General features: G+C 42.5%; 1 protein-coding gene across 12 annotated transcripts; it reads left to right on the top strand.

Annotated features, from left to right (window-relative positions):
• The first annotated feature begins 24 nt into the window (after positions 1-24).
• Positions 25-19,512, top strand: LOC143823645 (E3 ubiquitin-protein ligase RNF182-like). 12 transcript variants are annotated; one of them, XM_077310155.1, is made up of 8 exons: positions 25-326; positions 4,059-4,125; positions 7,551-7,655; positions 8,266-8,565; positions 9,135-9,307; positions 10,312-10,516; positions 12,597-12,890; positions 15,367-19,512. In XM_077310155.1, exon 8 carries the CDS (start codon positions 15,383-15,385, stop codon positions 16,103-16,105), a length of 723 nt encoding a protein of 240 aa, XP_077166270.1. In that variant the 5' UTR covers positions 25-326; positions 4,059-4,125; positions 7,551-7,655; positions 8,266-8,565; positions 9,135-9,307; positions 10,312-10,516; positions 12,597-12,890; positions 15,367-15,382; the 3' UTR covers positions 16,106-19,512. The 12 variants fall into 12 exon arrangements, with proteins under 12 accessions (XP_077166270.1, XP_077166272.1, XP_077166273.1 ...); XM_077310157.1 differs by having other exon boundaries at positions 7,551-8,565; positions 15,367-16,132; positions 16,252-19,512; XM_077310158.1 differs by having other exon boundaries at positions 25-253; positions 4,059-4,069; positions 7,551-8,565.
• The last annotated feature ends 722 nt before the right edge of the window (positions 19,513-20,234 follow it).

Below are 20,234 nucleotides of genomic sequence, written 5' to 3'. Positions count from 1 at the left end.
TAAAAGGTAACGATTAAACCCGAATGCTCCCGAGAATTATTAAGAGACCAATTGATTCACCTGCTAGGCTTCTCCATCCCTCCCTCCCACCCCCTGGCTGACGGTCGGCCCAAGCACTGGAGTGTTCGATTATGCGGTGCGAAAACACGGAGACGCCAGTAAATTGCAGGTTGCTGTGATTGAAGAGGACTTCAAGGGCTTCTGGGACGTGTGGAAAGAAAAAGAAAACCGAACGGGGAGGACCGATTAAATGGTACGTCCTGTGATTTCCTCAATAGCTTGGTCAAGGCAATCGTCTTGCAGAGGCGTGGAGAAGGCACTGTACGGTGGGTTTGTTTATTTATTATTTTGTTTGATGATTTGATCTATAGACCATCCCTTTCTAGTTACACTCTCGGGGATGTTTCCAACTTATAAAGCCAGACGTTCAGGCTTAAAAACAATACAAGATTAATTTCTAGTACAGATATTCAATAAGATAAAAATGCTCTGACAAAATCTCCTGTTGGGATTAAATAAGTTATATCTTCTTTCATTATCCCCTGTTTGAATTCTGATGGCTAGGAGGTAGGGAGGATAGGAGGCAGGCCTCGAGCATACGTCTGGTGAGAGAGCGTTGTTTTGTAGGTCCTTTGGACCTTTGATAGCTCCGATAAGGCCCAGATCTCCACCGGCAGGGCTGCCCCGCTAAGGACTTCTGCATCCATCGGGGAAGAATTTCAAGGGAGTGGGCAGTGCAGCTGTCAATCTCCACAGGTAGGTGGCCACGCGCTCTCTTTAAATCCTCCCCCATCTTCATGAGCAAAGCTTCCTGTGAGGGGGGCATTTAAAGGGAGCAGGCCACCACCTATAGCCCATTGTATTTTTTACTCAACGAGCTTTACTGCTAGTAAACTATAAGTCAGCCATTAGCCACCCTGCAGAAACCCAGTGGTGGAAAGCCCTGTAAAGATGCAGCTAACTTACAACAATCCTGTGGGTTTTCGAGGCAAGAGATGTTGAGGGGTATTTTGTCATGGGCTGCCAGTGCATAGCAAGCCTGGGGTTCCTTGGTGGTCTCCCAACCAAATACAAATAGGGCTGGCCCTGCTTAGCTTCTGAGATCTGACATGATCAAGCTAGTCTGGGCCACCCAGGTCCAAGCACGCAAACCTCAATGAATCTGAAACCTAAACAAACACAGGTCACACAGAGAACAATTAAAACAATTAAAGCAATCATTCTGTCAGGCCTCACGACAGGAACAGATAAATGGCCTGACATTTTTTTTATGCCCCATTCCTTTATTTGACCATAATGGAATTGTGTTTGCTTCCAGCCAGAATCAGCGCCTAGAAACTAGACCAATGTTGCCACAACACACATGGCCGGGTTGAGATTTCCCCGGAATGCTCCTTGGGCCAGGGCTTCTGCTGAAGCACCTTTATTCCAAACATTGCTTTGCAAATGAAGGACCGGAACATGACACATACAAAGTGATGTTCCCAAATGCTTTATTTGCATCGCTATTAACCACCGTTGGCTACCAAAACTTCCTTGGGAGGTAGTGGGTTCTCCTTCTTTGGAATTTTTTAATTAGAGGCTAGAAAGCCACCTGACAGAAGTGCTGATTCTGTGAACTTAGGCAGGTTGTAAGTGGGTGAGCAGAAGGGATTGTGTCAGTGGACTGTGGACCTTTCTTGCATGCCTAGGGAAATGATGATTGCCACTTTGAGATTGGGAGGCAAATTCCCTCCAGGCCAGACTGGCCAGGGATTCTGGGTTTATTGGGGGGAGGCATCATCTGGGCATAGAATTAGGGTCACTGTGGATGGGCAGATAATTGTGAATTCCTTGCATTCTGAAGAGAGTTGGACTAGATGACCCTGGAGGTAACTTCCAACTCTATGGTTCTATTCTATGAAATTGGTAAGGCAATAGTATAAGACAGGTTTTTTCTGGAAGTAAATGATGGCATGGTCAATGTGCAATCTGTTTGGTATTCATGGCACAAATAGTTTTGGTCAGTGGTATCTCTCAGAATTAGAACTTGTTAAACCAAACTGCCCAAAAGAGCCTGCAAAGACACCAATACCATAGGGAGAATTCTCAACAGATACTGGGATTTTCTTAGGCAGATAGACTGAACTGCTTAATAGAGCCCTAGCTGAGCCGGCGGGAATTGTGGTCACCCCCAGCTCTTTGCAGGCTGTCTTCTGTAATCCCTTTAAACACCTTGTTTAAAGGGACTACACAAGAAATCACCAAAACAGCTGAGCAGCAGGAGCAATCTGCTCCAGCCCATCAGCTGTTTTGTGTGTGTGTTGTTGTTATTGTTGTTTTTTTTTTGGGGGGGGGTTGCCAGAAATTCCTGAATATACCCAGGATTTCCTCTGTAATTTTTTTGTTCTAAAAAAAAAATGAAGTAGAGTGGGTTCTTATATGCCACTTTTCTCTACCAAAAGGAGTCTCAAAGCAGCTTACAGTCGCCTTCCTTTTCGGGCATATTTTCAGATCAAGCAGATCTAAATGCACCCTCCTGGCTCCCAGTCTTGAGGAGCAAATAAGCAAATGCCTTAATCAGAGGCATCTGCCAATAAGGAACAATTTAGTAAAACAATGCAGATAGCTCAAGCAAGAGAGCTGGTTCTCAACAGATGTTACCTGGGAAGTCAAGTCCATATGTTGGCTAATTAGCTGCTTTCCCAGTAGGGAACATTCTTGACCTCAAGAGAAATGTCACCGTTATGCTGATTCATCATGAATGTGGTTAATTATGGGCTGTTCTTTAAGACGCAGTCAAATACCTGTTGGTCATTGTGGCTGTTGAGTATAATGGACTTCCTTGTAGCTCAATGGTATATTTGTTTTCCCCACGAGGAATTATCGCTAGAGTAGATAACTGTTGTAGTCCGTACAGTCCCAAGAGATATTAAACTGTGTGTTCCAGTCCTGAGTAATGTAATTGCCGGCAATAGATTGTGGAGTTGTAAGGAAAAAATTGCGAACTTTGTGCTTACTTCAGAATGTTGAACATCATTCTTTCCACGCTTTATCTAGAGGAAGTCAAAGGGCATCTTAGTGTTGCTGTGGAGCGATGCAAGTTCTTATCACCCCCTCTTGGGAGGTCCACATTCTTCTCTTTCTATGCCTCTTTAAAAGCCCGTGAGCAGGCCTAGCCCAGACAACTAGCTTAGATGGAACGTGATGCAAATTCATCTCATCAGCCGTGAGATGATGATGATGTCATCCGTTCAGTTGTGTCCGTCCCTCAGCGATTCTATAGGAAAGTTTCTGCCAGCCGTGAGAATTGAACATCAGTTTCCAATTACAGTTCTAGGCTACATAGCATTTCTGTAGTGTTTTAGGGTGTTGAAATTACTTGGCATACATTATCTCAGTAATGTCTGATAAATTCAGGGGGAATTGATTTAAGGTAACTTAACTCTGAAGTAACTTATCAAGGATGAAAATTCCCTTTTTTGAAATTCATTTATATGCCCGGGACAAGAATGCATGTTTACGGTCAAACTGCATTTCCTCTCACCCTGGTGTATGGCAATAAGCATGACAGAGATCATAGAGAACATAACCATGGGATCCGCACACAAGGATCGTCAAACAACAGACCGGAGAATCTATTCTTTAACAGGCATTGCCAGTTGGTTTAGGGATAGAATTGCTAACTGCATACTCTTGCCCCAGATAATGAAAATTCAAATCATGTCCTTTCCTTTTTAATCCAATGAGAGTTTTTAATTATGCATCAGAGGAATGGAAGTCCCCTGGCGCGCCAAACTCCAGCCTCACTAATTGCTCCCATTTTCCTTCATTGGTCTACTGGGTTTTCAAATGAAAACAAAAGAGTTTGTAATTTGCCTTGTCTGGGCAAAGCAGTGCAGAGCAATTTGGTCCCTCTCCCCCAAAATAGCACCTGGAGGTAAAGGACTTGTTCTCATTTTAGACACAAGAAAATGAAGACTCTCTAAAAAGATTTATAAAATCTCCAGGGCCTATAACAAATGTCAAACCTGCAAGCCACTTGCAATATGCTCTCTGTTTTTCTGTTTCATTCACAGGGAAAGAATCGGTAAGAATAAATTTGTTCCAGTTCTTGAGTTTTACACTAATACCATCCCACTCCTGGTAAGCTGTAGCCCGGATGTCCGTGTTGGCAGGGGCTCCTAGACTTTGAACCAATCAACACATTTTCAAAAAGTTGGGTTCAGTTGAAATTGCTTTAAAATCAATAACTATGACTCAAGGCAGAGGGATATTACAGAGGCCTCTTTACAAATAACCTTCTGCCCTGGTTAAGTGAACATCTTCAAGAGGGTAATTCTACAATGTGCCTTCCTATCAAAGTTCAAAGAAAATAGGTGCAGAATGGTATTGATTTTAAAGCAATTTCAACTGGGTCCAACATTTTGAGATTAGTTTGAAATCTGGAGCCATTGCGTAATGTGTAATTGGGGTGTCTGGTGGCCGAAGAAAGCAATTTGGCTGAAATCAGTATGGGGTCACATATGGCCCTTATTTGAGAATACCGAATAGCATCATTTAGATCTAGATATTGTTATTAATCATTCCATAATAAATACATGTTTGTTTATATAATTGATTATTTTAACTTTGTGGAGGACTTGAATCATTATACCCTTATATTTCTGTTTCTTTAAACTTCAGGTTCTTAATTCATGTTTTTGGGTTGAGTATTTTCTCCCTTCTTCCTGACTGGTTGTTTTTAGAATGTTTGTAACTGGGCTGCACATGCGCAATTCCCACATGGGGTTGCAAAGAAGATATGATGATGAACTTAAGGTGCACATGATACTAGGTTTGAAGGTCATTTCTTCTTCTACTAGTACTCTGGGAACTAGTTTTGCAAGGAAAGGGGATTACTGATTTCTAATGGAGCATTCACAATGCTTTGTACTGCTTTTGATAAAGCTTTTCTTCTGTTGTTTCTATATTTTCTGAGAATTATGATTTTATAATGTAGTTGTACTGACATGTTTTGTTCTGTTTGGTTGAGGGGGACAGGATAAAAATTATCTTAAATAAATATCTGCTTCCAAATTATTATTCCCAGCCTTCGGTGGAAGCCATGACAACTTAATTAGCATGATTGTCTACTTCAGACAAAATATGAAACCATTGGAAAACACTGAGTATTTATTAGTGTACAATTTTGCAACCCCTGAAATGAAATTAGTATTAATTTGCCATTGTTGTCACACGTGCACAATAAAAGCTTTCAGTTAATATATCTATCACACTGTTATTTAGATGCTGACCAAGATCCAAAGATTAGAACAAAACTTTAGATTACCATAAAAATAGCAGGAAATATCTTTGCACTGAAGGAAACTAATTGGATCGGAACTCTCACCCTGCCAACACACTTGTGACTTGATAACACAAGCTTACTAGAGACTTGTCTCTAATCTCTGCACTTATTTTTGTAATAGTCACTTTGATGAACCAGGATTGTTAGGCTACTTAAATCTGGGAAAGGTTGTTCTCATAACGGATTTCAAAAACACAATGGTATTGTATAAAAACAGGAAGGTAAGTCATTGCAAGTAGAACAAAGGAGAACACAGAGGTGCACTTCAAACTATTTATTAGGACCTAATGCAAGGATTCTCAGTTAACCCGCCCCCCCTCCAGGTTACACAAGAGCTCCTCAGGGGTTCTGTGGCCTTTCCCAGATGCCTAGTCTCTTTCTCAACAATGGTAACGATAAATGATCAATCAGTCGATTGACTGGCTCCTGCATCTTACTTCCATGCCCACTTCTCAGAAGGGGCGTGTCAACACCTCTGGGGGTGCCTTGAAGCCTGAAAAAATATTCCAGGGGTTCCTCCATGGCCAAAAGTTGAAAAAAGGCTGATCTATTGAGTTTCCGGCTGGAGGAATTTCAGGGAACCGAATCCATGTCTTACCTGCCCCTTCATTAAATTGCCCACTAAGAATTCTCTGGCTTTAAACATGCTGGGCCACAATGAACTTTGGAGGTTTCCTTTTCTTCCCTGGTACATTCACAGCAGGAACGACTTATAAAGGACTTGTTCATCCACCTTGCATCTTTCATCTTATGGTCAGCTGGAGCTTCGGAACAGCTTGATTAAACTTAAGGCAAACCTCCCAATTACAGATGAAAGAGCTGTCAAGGGAAGGAAGCCAGACAGTCACGCTTTCTTTGCTTAAAGAACAGTTTGGAATGAAAACAGACTCGGGAGGTTGCCTGAGGACGCAGGAGGAAAAATGTAGAAGGGAACTGAAATTGCAGAGGAGCACCAACCCCCGCCCCCTTTCCAGCTCAAAGCATCCCTGCAGGCCTGCTTCTCTGGCAAATCAGCCCTCACTTTCTATCCCAGAGAGGGATAGAGGCAATTCAGTCCACATCACCTGACAGTCTGGGCTGTTTCCACATTACAGATACACCTGAAAAAATCACATTACAGATTCCACATTACAGATACATTTTTCAAATGCATGTAAAAACAGAACATGTTAATGCGTCAAGTATAACTTTGCAAACATGGGTATTTTGTAGGGGCTCGTAAGTCCAGACAGAAGCCTCTCAACAGCAAGCATAGAATTACGCTGTATTGTATGCGAAGAAGCCCTCCGAATACCATTAAAGACGTTGAGCAGTAACTCCATGGATGTCTCACGTCTTGTCTAGCTGCTCCTTAAACTCTGAAACTGCAGAAAGATTTGCTTTTATATGTAACTTCCCCCTGAAATCAGCCTCCTTTCTAATGGACTGGAAGGCAGCTAATGTAAAAGCAATCTTTTTTAAAGGATCTAGGAAATTACAGGCCTGTCATCCTAACTCCTGTGCCAGTTAAATTAGTGGGAGCTAGAATTAGGGCAAGAACTGTAAGACATGCCTTGCCAGCATAGCTTCTAGAGAGGAAACCTTGCTTCAACCAACCTTTCTGGACTCTTTGAGATTTTAAACAGGCACGTACATAGGGGCATCCTATTAGAGGCTGCATTCAAAGGTATCCTTGCACTCACTGGAGGAATCCTTCCAGTAATGGATGATATCTTTATAGAGAGCCAGCTTGGTGTCTGAGGTTAAGAGCAGAGACCTCTAATCTGGAGAACCGGGGAGCCCCATACAATCTCAACATTCTTAGCTTTTAGGAGAGCTGTAAATACCATTTTTAAAAAAAAATCCAATGTGTATTTGAACAACATTTCTGGGCTGCAGTTTTTGTTTACCGAAGTTTAATGTTTTGGTTCAAATGTGGATTTTAAAAATAGGGTAAGAAATTGGTGTACATGGCACCCATGGGGGGGCAGTGGCTCAAATGGACTGTATGACTTAGGTTTTGGCTAGAGGAGGGTTAGTCAACCGGTGGTCCTCCAGATGATCATGGACTACAATTCCCATGAGCCCCTGCCAGCAAATGCTGGCAGGGGCTCATGGGAATTGCAGTCCATGAACATCTGGAGGACCACAGGTTGACTACCCCTGGGCTAGAGGAAAGTGGTGCTAGCACATCCCACAGAATCACTGATGTTCCTAATTCTGTCTCTACAACAATCTGTAGGTCTGACAGATCCCAGCTGCTCATCAACTCTTCTTTTCTCCACTAAATCTCCAGCTGCCGAACAATTTTCCAGTCCAGAGCCAACGCAAAGAAAAGCTAAATGGGGTGTGTGTGTGGGGGGGGGAGTAATGCTAGCAACGAAGTAGCCTGGTACCTGCATGCACCAGCCTGCTTGTACAATAGTTTTCAGCCAATGAGAGTCAGTCTGTGATTTGGGAGTCTTACCTTTAGGCTTCTCTTTGGCCCAAGGGCCGTAGAGCATTCCAGCAGACGCCAATGAAAATTGGTACACCCAGGGAGAACCTTCCATGACCAGCTGAAGATGGAAGAGGCTTAAAAAAGCACTGCGGACAATGATTCAACAACATCAGATTGGGCCCCCTGGTAGAAACGTCCATGGAGAACATCAAATATGTCTCTACATTACAAATAATTGTGACTATAGCAATGACATTGCCGAATGGAAATGTAATTATGAGATGCAATTTGAAATGATTTTTAATGTTTTAATGTTAACATGGCTGTTATTTTTACTGATGTACACTGCCCTGATCCAGTATGGAAGGATGGTATATAAATTTTAGACTTTTATTTATTTCATGCATATATATATTTGTATTATTCTGTATGTTTTTATTATGATGTACCCCGCTCTGAGTCTGAAGGGAAAAGGTGGGTAATAAATACAATTAATAGTAATAATTTGTATCTCCAGGACAGCCTTCTTCATTATCCCCCCCCCACGAGAAATTTATGATTGAGCACACAAAATCTGCTCAAGACCCCCAGCCTAAACTCACTGGAAAAATCATTAATGCTCAGCATGATCAGCAGCAAAAGGAAACGTGGTTGTCAAAGGATCCACTGGCTCGACACAATCAAAGCCGACTCAGGGATGACCATGGACCAACGAAAAGAAGCAGAGGCAGGGCGCATGGCGAAAACTTTCCTATAGAATCGCCAAGGGTCAGGCATGACTGAACGGATGACATCATCATCATCTCACCTACAGGAAGTAAGGAATCTAAATCATGCCAGCCTGGGTAATTGTCTCTCTAATCTTGGTTGACCATCCAATAGGGATCTCCAGTTTCAGATGTTTCATTCCCACATTTCCAAAGAGTGACTTTAAAAGTGAACTGTCAACCAGTATAAACAGTATAGGCAAATTTAATTTTAGTGCCTGGAGTAATATTTCAAGGACATTGTGTGCTCAGAACATTTTGATCAGATACTAGGTTTCATATCAATTAAAATGTACTCATTTAACCAGCCTTTATCAGTACATAGGTATGAACACATCACAAGGAGAGTTAAAACAAGGTGGCACTTACTTGTAACTGTACCACTGGAAAACGTCAGAATCCCCCCCTCCCCAAATAACCCCACTGAACTGATTGCCAACTGAAAAAAGATGATAGTCCACAGTGGTACTTCAATTCTCGCTTCTGCAAATCTGATGCTCCTTCACACTCTGTACAGAAAGGTTTCTTTCCCCCCCTGAAGAAGTTGTGAAAACAGGTGAAGGGGAAGGTATCAGGTCAGCTATCAACTGAGAAAAATGTTTTGTTTCCTGTGAAATAGCTCCCTGGGTCAAAACCACATTGTGTGCGATGAAGAAACCACAGAAGAAATGTAGCCCGGAGCAATTTCAAGAAGCTACTCTGGTCCCTCAAATTGCAAGATTTGGTCCTTTGCAAGAAGGCAATGAAACCTTAACAGCTCTGGAAAAGGAAGCCATCAGAACACCTGAGGAGGTAATTTCCACTTATCGCTCCCAGAAGCACTGGATGCATGGAAACGGAACATGAAGCAGGATGTACATTTACAGAGGTCGCTGCTGCGGCAGAGATTAAGAGTTACTGATACACTGATGATGTTTTGGTACTGTGGCAGCCATTCTGCAGAGGCATCACTCCCTTAACATCTGCGGATTAGGTATCCACAGCGTGTAACCGGATGCACCTTTATTCACATTTCAAAAACTGACTGCTTCACTTTCAAAAACTCCTGTAAGGGGTTCATTCCCTTCATACAAATTCCTACACTTCCTACAGTTTCATTGGATCTGATTTGCCATGGATTATATTATTGTCAGCAATCTGCGGTGTTCTTTCAGTGTTCAAGTCGGTCTCTGCCCCATGAATCATTCAAACGACCTTTCCCGCAAAGCTGTCAGAAATCTGTTTGCGTCCTTTCTCAGCTTGTTAATGTTGCATTGCGTTGTCCTAGTACAACCCCTTGCCCCTCGGGTGTTCTAACTTGGGGATCTTTTCAGCATTTTGCTAGTCAATAGTTTGCTGTTACAAGACTGAAGGTAAAGGAAGGATAAACTACATACATTCAATCTACTTTATTCTGGCCACAGAGTTTAGGCTTTCTAGGTGCACAATGCTCAATAAATTGCAATCTTGTCGCATTCAACAATTTCTGTTATGGAAAGCTTGCACACAAAGTTAGGAGCATTTCATTATACATCTGTGACTCAACTGTACTATTTCTAAGAGATGGTGTGACATGGAATATTTTAATGCTTTTTAAAAAATGTTAAAAATTAGGGAGAAAGCCAGACACTCTTTTCCGCATGCTAGTAGTATCCTGCTGTTATGATGGTCAGTTCACAGTCTGACGAAGAGTGCTTGCACTCGAAAGCTCACGCCTTGAATAAATCTTTGTTGGTATTAAAGGTGCTACTGGAGTCTGATTTTAATATGCTAGATGTGTACATTATGTTTAATATAGGATTTTATTTTTTGTCAAGAATTTATACTGGAGGCCACAAATGACAGATTTCGTTGTCTTGGTCTTTCCACATGGATTAAGTGCAATACAATTACACCCTCTTGCAAAACTGATGAACAAGCAGAGGATGCAAAGCTGGCAAGGAAAGTGAGGAAGAAATGCATGACGACAGAAATAAGAACACAGGCTTCTACACTTCAACTATCCTTGTAAGCAGTTCCAAGGTAAGAACACGAGAAGATACCTGCTAGATCAGACCAGTGGTCCATCTAGCCCAGCATCCTGTCTCACACAGTGGTCCTGATAGACCTATTCTCCATGAATTTATTTAATCCCCCTTTAAGGCTGTTTATTCCTCTGGCCCTCACTATATCGTCCGGCAGCAAATTCTACATTTTAATGTGATATTAATTGTCTGGGACCAACCAATGTATGTTGCACTGCCAGATAACCAAGTTTGTTCAAAAAAGGGCAATCTGATTAACATATAGATAGATTACTGAGGCGTATGGACGGATGGTATAAAAATCTAATAAAATAAATAAAATAAAATACTTGAAAGCAAGTGTCAAAACTAGAAGGATGACATGCAGGGCAACTTAACTTAGAGGAAAGGAAAATGCTTGATATGATGGACAAACAATATTTAAAATGATATTGCCAAAAGCACTAGAAATATGGCCTCAACCATCTTGGGATTACTGGAAACCTGGACATCTCTGAGCTGTTTTGGGTTATCTGTGGATAAAAACAGCATACAAAGGCCATAATAAATGTGTCTCTAACGTAGATAACAGTTTATGCTCTGGAGGGCTGTCATCCAGTCAACCATGAACTGTGTCATTAAGTCTGTCTTGCAGGTGGCTAAGAGAAGCCGCAGACATTTTGGGTACCACTCATGGTGGTAACTGAGGGAGGCCAACAAAGTTGCCCACAGTTGGCCATTCTTCTGCAGGTCCCTCTTATGAAGAGGAAGAAGAACTTCTCTTGTGTTCTTTAAGATAGTTAGTGTGTGCTAGGACACCATTCAGACTGACTTCGTACCTCAAGCCCTAAAATATCTTGGACTGCCCATATTCTAACCATCTCAAAGCGATCTTTGTGTACTCTCAAAACAATAGTTTAAACATACTTTTCCTGATCCTGGATGAACATTTCTGTGCTGAGCAAAATGGTGCAACTAAATTTTCTGCTATGGCATGGATTACACTTGAGCAGATCCCTCAACCCACTGCTGTCCATGTGGCTTTAAGCTAAGCACGAGGGGTATTTATTGAAAGGCCCAGTGAAGCAGCATGGGGGGTGAGTAGGAGAAGAGAGCTTATCTAAAACTGCATGTTTCACTGAAAAATTATAAAGGAAACAGATGAAAAATTTCTTGAAGTATACACTCTGGTCAAATGGATGCATAGGAGATTTAAAACAGGGACACACAAAACTGTTCAGCTTTCCAAATGTCCCAGCTAGGTAGATGCCGAGCTGAGAGTATACATATTTCATCAAAAATCAGCTATCCACACCCTCTAATGTGTGTCAGTGACATTATGCACACGGATGGCACTCTGCCCGAACTATGGTTTTCATGAGATTCATCGCATAATGCCTTGAGATGATTTGATCTGCCATCCCTTTTCAGACAAAACAAATATTCTATGAAATCTACTTCCACTAAAATGGCAAACTAGCTCTCCTTAGGGGATAGACGCTGACAGGCATGCTTTAACCAAAGACTTATTCAACCACTCATTTCCCACCCCCACCCCCACCCCCCAGCTGTGAACAGAATCCTTTCAATCTAAAAGATGCCTCTCCTTTGCCAAGCTTTGTTAATTGACTCCTTTTGTTTCACGTCTGTCAAAAACCCGTCAGTCTGAGGCTTCGCCACCCACCCCTTGCTGGAAGATGTTATTAAATCAACAACCACACAACTACTGATTCACTTCAGAGAGGATTATTGAAAGCTCAGTACGAGTTAATCGGTCCTGTGTGATTTGTCTCCCTCCAGAAAGATGCAGTTAGGAGTCAGGAGAATTTTCAAGCTTAGCTGTGAGCACCAGCAATAAATGGTCTCCTTGTAGACCGGGAGGGGGAGGTTGGGGGGGTGGAGGCAGACAGAGCCGGTTGAAAGGAGGTGTTTTAGCATTTTCGATCCAGCAGAGACAAGTGAAAACCATTTGAACACACCAGATGGGGCTCTCGGGCAGAGCGTATGTCTGCATCTGCCCTCGTTTTTTCCAGCCTGGTTTAATTGGTTTGCTTAAGGCTTTGATTGACTTACTTTTTCTGCTGCTTCATTTGGTCAAGGGCTTCTTGTTTGTCTCCCAACTGCCACTGGAGATGCCTTATTTCTCGTGGATATTGAACAGCCTTTGTAGCAGATGCCTCCTCCTGTTCTCCCAGTTTGATGTCAAGATCGACCTTCTCAGCAGACGGGATCTCATAACCCTGGGAGAGGTGGACCAAAAGACAGTTCAGAGCCATTTCTGGGAACCTGTTCAATGGACAGGCTATCTATAATCCGTGGGAAGGATGCTTCTCTCCGTGTGTGGCTTCTTCCTCTTGAAACCCCAGGTGCTTTGCTTAAAAAGAACAAATCGGGTAGGTTCGGAAGGGACCGGATCTTCTTTAAGCATTTCTACTGTATGTACTTGCCACTGTAGATAATCAAAGAATGAATGAGTATGCTGTGCTTTTTTTAAAAAAAATGCCTCTGTTCTACACAGAAGATTATAAGATGAACAGAATTTGCATGTCAGGAAAGTCAGCCAGATGTTAAATGTATGCTGCTTACCTACAGGTTCAAGAGGTTTAATTATCAACAGATATAGAAAGAGATACTATTGGTGTGAGATCTATCATCTTAGCAGCAGTAACAAAAAAACAGAAACAATCCACATTATGCTTCCTATGCAATTAGCAGTTTTGCTTCTTTTAACTGAATTACTGGCTACTTTTCCCCCCAGTTTATTCTTGCCTTAGAAACTCAAATTTCAACCCCCAAAAGTAGATCTTTTGAAATCCAAAGTGTCCAAATGTTTCATGAGGGCTCGTACTTTGTTTAAGCAGATGGCTTTGTGAATTTTACTTCTGAAAGCAAGGACCGCTAAATATGTAAGAACAAGCACTAACCTCTTGTAGATATTCAGATTTATTTGCAATGCAGCTTCCAGCCAACTACAAAACCTGCACAAGTTTTAAAATTATAATCTAATAAAATGCTTAACAGCAAATAAATATTTTTAAATCAAACGTTTAAAACAGAATTCTCACCTAGAGACATCATTTTTTTAGTGGGGGAAAAAAACCTTAATCTACATTTACAGGACAAACAACTGCACAAAGGTAGCTTTGTCGGTGCTTTCTCCTTTTCTCTTTCTTACCTTGACAATTAAAAATTCTAACAAAAACAATTTGAGACAAATTTGGGTTCAAACCCTCACTCAAGTCATGTAGCTCTCTGTTGTCGGCCATTCCCTGTCTCTCAGTCTTGCCTACTCCACAGGGTTGTTGAAAGGATTAAGTGGAAGAGATAGAACCACAGTTGCCACTTTGGACTTTTTGGAGGGAGAAAAATGTGACAAACGCAGAGACAGGAGAAGGAGATTTTGTTGTTGTGGTTGTTCTGCAGAAGTTCATGTGCACTTACTGCATCCAGACTAGGTTCGCTAGAATTCCATCCCTTACTGTTGAGGCTTTATTATCCATGGCCAGGGAGGGTGTACTGTTGGCTGCAGAGCAATGAGCTATCTAAAAAAAACTGTGTTATTGCCGTCTTTGGAAAGTTTAATTCCCAACTGATAGAAATAGAACATTTAGAACTTTGTTCTGAGTTCTGTAACAAAATTCAAAACTTTAAATGAGATCAAGCAGTTTTGCTGGGTGGTCTTGAAAAGTTAAATAGAGAGTTCCTGATTTTAGCTGAGACAGACGTAGGGAAGGGAAGTCTTTCAGCTTACCCTGCCATCAGTGAAGGTCACTGAGTGGGCCGGTCATTCTCCATTATCATAGCTCACTGCAAAATGTTGTGAAGACCAAAGTGTGGGAACACCCTGGTTGCCGCACTGGATTTCTTGGACATCATATTAAAAATAAATAAATAAAAAGTAAATATATTCTTCAGAGGACATAACTCAACACTCAGAACTCAAATTCTGTCTTCAGAAATTTACACAAGGTCTCCCTCAATAATTTGGAATTTCAGATAACTGCACCTGGGTGAAAATATATTTCAAGATCAATACGAGTACTAGAAATAAAATGTGAAGTAGCAACTGAAGAAAAAAGGCTTTCAGCTTATTATTAATTGTTGTTTTGGGACAGGTATGAAGGTTACAGATGTTCAAGAAAACAAAGAATAAGCATCAAATGCATCCTGTTTTTTTATGAGAAGCAATGTATTGTAGCTTCATTTTGAGTAACAAGATATAGGAAAAAAAAATCAAGTGAGTAGCCGTGTTGGTCTGAAGTAGCACAACAAAAAGAGAGTCTTAACGGTGCTATTGGACTATTTTTGTTAAGATATAGAAAAAGTTTGATTCAGGTAACATTTAAGAGAATCACACAAAACTGTAAATACGATGCTGATAACATGACGTGATAACATTTTAATTTAACTACTAAAATTTTTAAAAAACTTCCGCTGCCCATTTTCCCTGTAATGAAATTCAGCTATTAAGGTTGTCACTTGGAGGAGGGCAGGATGCTGTTTCTGTTGGCTGCAGAGGAGAGGACACGCAGTAATGGGTTTAAACTACAAGTACAACGATATAGGCTAGATATCAGGAAAAAATGTTCACAGTCAGAGTAGTTCAGCAGTGGAATAGGCTGCCTAAGGAGGTGGTGAGCTCCCCCTCACTGGCAGTCTTCAAGCAAAGGTTGGATACACACTTTTCTTGGATGCTTTAGGATGCTTAGGGCTAATCCTGCGTTGAGCAGGGGGTTGGACTAGATGGCCTATATGGTCCCTTCCAACTCTATGATTCTATGATTCTAAATACACTCAAGAGAGAAATTCCTCCAAGTGGGCTTATAAAGAATAAGCAAGAACTGATTGCTGTTCTGACTTCTTTTACAGTGTGCCTAATCTAAAGATGAATTATCCTCAGGCAGAGGGGGAAGAAAAGGTACCGAATGAGCTGGAATGCAAAATCTGTTATCAGAAGTTTAACGTCCACAGCCGGAAACCCAAGATCCTGGATTGCCTCCATAGGGTGTGCGCTAAATGCCTGACAAAAATCCTCCACATGGGGGACGGCTCCCTGTGCATCAGCTGTCCCTTCTGCCGCCATGAGACTGAACTGCAGGAAGAGGAAGTGGAAGGGCTCCCCGATGATACAAACGTCATGTCCAAACTGGTGGCCAAGGAAAAAACAGCATGGAGCTCGGACTGCAAAGAAGTGGTCTTGACTCCCAAGAACCTGGATTGCTCCAGTCCTTCTCATGGGTCCTCCAACTGCCTGGTGATCACCATCATGGAAGTGCAGAGAGATTCCGTGAGGACTCCCAGTCAAAACACCCTGTCCGATTACTACACTGACCACAGCCTTGACTCGGCGTCTGTAAACTCTCACAGCCATCGCGATCAAGACATTTTCTCTAAACTCTGTAACCACGTCCCCAGAATACTGGTGTGGCTCTTGGGGGTTTTCTACTTTGGCTCTTTGCCCCTTGGGATCTATTTGCTGGTAATTCAGAAAGTGACCCTTGGGATCATCTGCATCAGCCTGGTTCCGTCCAGTCTAACGGCATGTCTTGTGTATGGTTTCTGTCAATGCCTCTGCCAGGGAATTTGTGACTATTCCTCTAGAAACTGAATCCTGGATAGGTCTTCTAAAGCAGAGGTAGTCAACCTGTGGTCCTCCAGAGGCCCATGGACTACAATTCCCATGAGCCCCCTGCCAGCGTTTGCTGGCAGGGGGCTCATGGGAGTTGTAGTCCATGGACATCTGGAGGACCACAGGTTGACGACCCCTGTTCTAAAGTATGGCTATTAAAAGGGTCACAGTGTGATTTTTTTAAAAACTATCTCGCTATAACAAAAAAATACCTGTCTGTAGATGTTGGTGCCCTACAGTCGATCACTCTCTTTCTACTTCTGGCCACACTTAGCAGTACTTGAGGGGTCATTGGTATCCCTTACGTTCTAAAGGGCAATGTATATTCTGCAACCTGGGGCTACAATTTGGTATCACAGCTGACACTTTGCACAACTCTATTCCTCCTTCCAGTGGCTGCCCTCACCAGAAAAGGGTGTGTGTACATGTGTGTGCACATATATGCGTACACAAGGGATTTGTCTTTCTTTTTCCCCCTGAAAACTTGCCTAAGCACCAGATTTTGAGTAACCATTTCTCCCTCCAAGGATGAAAAATACCCTGCCATGTAGGGTACGTAGGGGAGGTGCAATGTATTTCAACTATTATACGTACCCCAAAAAACTAGAAACCAGTGTGTGTGTGTGTGAATATTCCTGATCTTCTCCTTAGGGATAGAAACCATGTTTGATTTAAGTCAAATAGGGCATGACCAAGTTCGGAGAAGGGGGCATGGCCTCCTTGTTCTGCCTGAGATTAGGGTCTTCTTTGTTGGCTGGAAACTGCAGAAGGGAGAATGTGGTTGGTAAGGGTCTGGTATTCTTCAGCTCCTGCCCACCCCAAGCTATCTTTCAAACATGGTGGACCTTTGGTCACTGTGAAATATCATACAGATCTATGTAAAGAAATAGCCTAAAAAAATATACTGTGCAAATGTGTGAGATGCTCGTAAATAGCACACAGAAATAATACCCATCCCTTAATGTGTTTGGAACTTGCAGATTATGTCTGCCTGATGGGAGAAAATGTATATTTTTAGCTAGGGCTGCCTGATCAAAAACTATGAAAAATGAAAGAACTGGGGGGAGATGTAGGGGGCCAGAATCTTATAGTAGTATAAGGGTTCTCCAGTATGTTGTTGTATGGAACTGCTCTGGTTTGGGCTTTCACTTTTTATAAATGGAGATTTCGAAACATATCTGCTTAAGTACAATTACTAGTGTGTTTTTTTTTTTTAAATCAATACACAATTACAATTGGAACAAAGTCTACTTCTGAAAAATTCTGTTGGATTTCTGCATGCAGTCTTGCTAGGCTTTTGATGAAGTAGGGTCAATGCGGAGATTTAGCCAAGAGACAGCAGCTGACCACATATATAAGTAGCCCTTCACTAAAATTATTGAGGCCAGTCCAGCATTTGAAAGGAAAGCTGCATGTGTCAAAATCATCCTTGGTTCCAGGAACACAATGTCAAGAGCAACTCAATGCAGACCTCGGGAGCTGCACCCTTGTGGAAATTTTGATCCTGTACTTACGCAGGAGCTGGGTATGGAGAGGTCATAAAAGGCCATATCTGTTCTTAGCGGAATATGCCAAGCTGCTCAACTGTACACAGTTAATGCTGCTGAGAACATATAAGGGGATGGAGCCAGACTATTGTTTGGAAGAAGGGTACCTTCTGTTGCTAGATGGGTGTGGATATGTTAAGGGACTTCTTAGTGTGGAGACCCAGGGGATCTGAGACTTTTTTGTCCTTCTTGTCCACCTCCACGCTTCTAGCCAAAACCCAGGGCCTGGCAAAGACATCAGAGGCAGAGAAGGAGGGGGTTAACCTTGCTTTGTTCCTGTTGCTCCCAAGAGGAAATCCACACCTGGCAATCTGGAGCATCATATTAGTCAGCTCACAAGGAAGCAGCTGACTACTGAACCTTACCAGAATCAGAGTCATTTTGTAAGATGAATATAATAAATATGCTGTAGCCTTGCTTGTGGAGCAAGCAGAGGGCATAGCCCATTTTAGGACTCCCCATTGGCTGCTCTACTAGTTGTGAACCCTTTGCTTCCAACCTGAGCACAAGTCATTTCTAGAAGCTACACAAGACTTCCTTATCTGATAGTCTTGCTTTCGCTTCAAAGAATACAAACCTATTCTGCAATGGAAATTCAATTTCATTACTATGATCTCATATCCTTGTGTTCTGTTATTTAGAAGAACAGTCCTAATGAAATTGGAAAGCAATTAACTTGTTTGCTCTTTGAAGAACAGTGATTTTTTTTTCCAAAATTGTAAAGCAGTTCTTGGAGTGAGATTGTTTTGTTCGGTTTAAGCAGTATTGGGGGCAGACACACCACAGCCACAAACCCCTAGCATGTATCTACTACATTCACTCCCCTTTCGCACTTCAAGTTAGCACCATACCAAGAAACGCAGCTGCAAACTAAAATGAGGCCGCAGTTTGCAGTCTCAGTTGCCTAGGAGGCCAGGACGAGGAAGCATGCCCTCAGCTGTGGTAGAGGGGTGATACAGGAAGGGCCAGGGGGTCGGGCATCCCCTGTCACCCAAGCATTTCAGTGGGATAGCTGGCTTGGCTTCCTTAGCAGAGTGTATCTGCTCTTTTTTTCCCAGGCATGGGGGTAGATCCATACTGAGGGGCGTCTGAGCCTGCATGCCAGGGGCCCAGTTAAAGGGTTGGGTGGATGTGGTGCTGCTACACCACTCCTGGTCGGGATAGGCTGGCTGGCTCTCATTTCTGGGTAGCAGGGGAACCTATTAGAGGCTGACATCCACTGGGTTCCGCGTGCCTGCCACTTCTTCGGCCCAGCTGGCCTGGAGATGCAGCCACATGCATTGCTTAGTTCCTCCAGTGCTTGGTTGTTGCCAAGGGGCTTCCTTATGCTCTGCTGGCCACTAGATTGCTGGATCCACCCAGTCTCAATTTGCTGGTTTATAAACTGCAGGGCATAGGCCCCATGTGATGTAGGCTTTGGAGCAAGATATGTGCCTTGCTCAGTGGCAGTTGTTGTACATGGGGGTGGATCCTATTGAGGGGAGACTGAGGCCTGAGTGCTGGTCTCCTCCAATGCAGGGGCCTCCATAAGAGGGTGTGTAGATGGTGAGCTACAGCAGTGCCCCCAGACAGGGCTGCTTGATGGCTTGCATTTCCAGGTGATAGGGGGGAGCAAGCAGAGACCAACGCCTGCGGTGTTCCCCTTTAACCTGCCAACCCCTGAGGTGCCAGGCGGATAGGAGCTGGACTTCAAGTGAAGAAGTGGTCTCACTTGGGGGTGAGCAGGGTTCCACGAGGCTTCAGACTGATGAGCCCTACTTAATGGGCTGTGTATCGCCTTCCCAGCCTCCTTCTCCCTGGGCCAAATGCAGAGCTTCCCACCCTCCCACCCAACAGTCTCAGAAATCTGCTGCAGAATGTGTGATCCTGCCTCAGTTATCATCTAGGTCAAATACATGCTGGTTTTAAATACTATACCCAGCAGTCCACTGTAGATACGCACTGTACAATTGAACTAGAGTATACAATATTTTCCCTCAATATTTCACTAAAGATACTTGGAAAAACTTGATTAAAAATGTTTTATTTTCAGTAGCTGAAAATTATATTCATCTACATGTTCTCCTAAGATTAAAGAGAAACAGATAAATAAAAATTAGGCCAGCTGCCAATTTTACTCCAGGGCTCTCGCGTTCAATCAAATATTTATCTCAAGGCTTGGAGAAAAAAGAGAATGCAAAGCAAGCTTGTGGAACCGAAAGGGCAAAACCGGCTCAGCTTGACATAATTTGATGCTAAAATGTTATGATGTTTATCCCTACAGTAATTGCTGCAGAAGAATTAAACTGACAAACTTTTACAACAACTACTATCCTATAAAATTATTTCTGCGGTCATGGTAAAATGCAGAATAAATATTACAGAAGTTACTTTTATAATAGCCATTATTATTACAATACCCATCATAAACTAATTGAAAGTTTCCCAGCTCGATTGGCATTAAAATTCTGTTTGTGAGTATATTATTACAGAAGTACCACCACAGGAATAATATTTGGAGTAGTTAATCTGGGATGATATCAAGGACTGAATCTAAACTGGTCATTCCCTAAAAGAGCAAG

Source organism: Paroedura picta, chromosome 14 (assembly GCF_049243985.1).
Source record: "Paroedura picta isolate Pp20150507F chromosome 14, Ppicta_v3.0, whole genome shotgun sequence".
Taxonomy (NCBI): domain Eukaryota; kingdom Metazoa; phylum Chordata; class Lepidosauria; order Squamata; family Gekkonidae; genus Paroedura; species Paroedura picta.
This window is presented reverse-complemented; position numbering and strand designations above follow the sequence as displayed.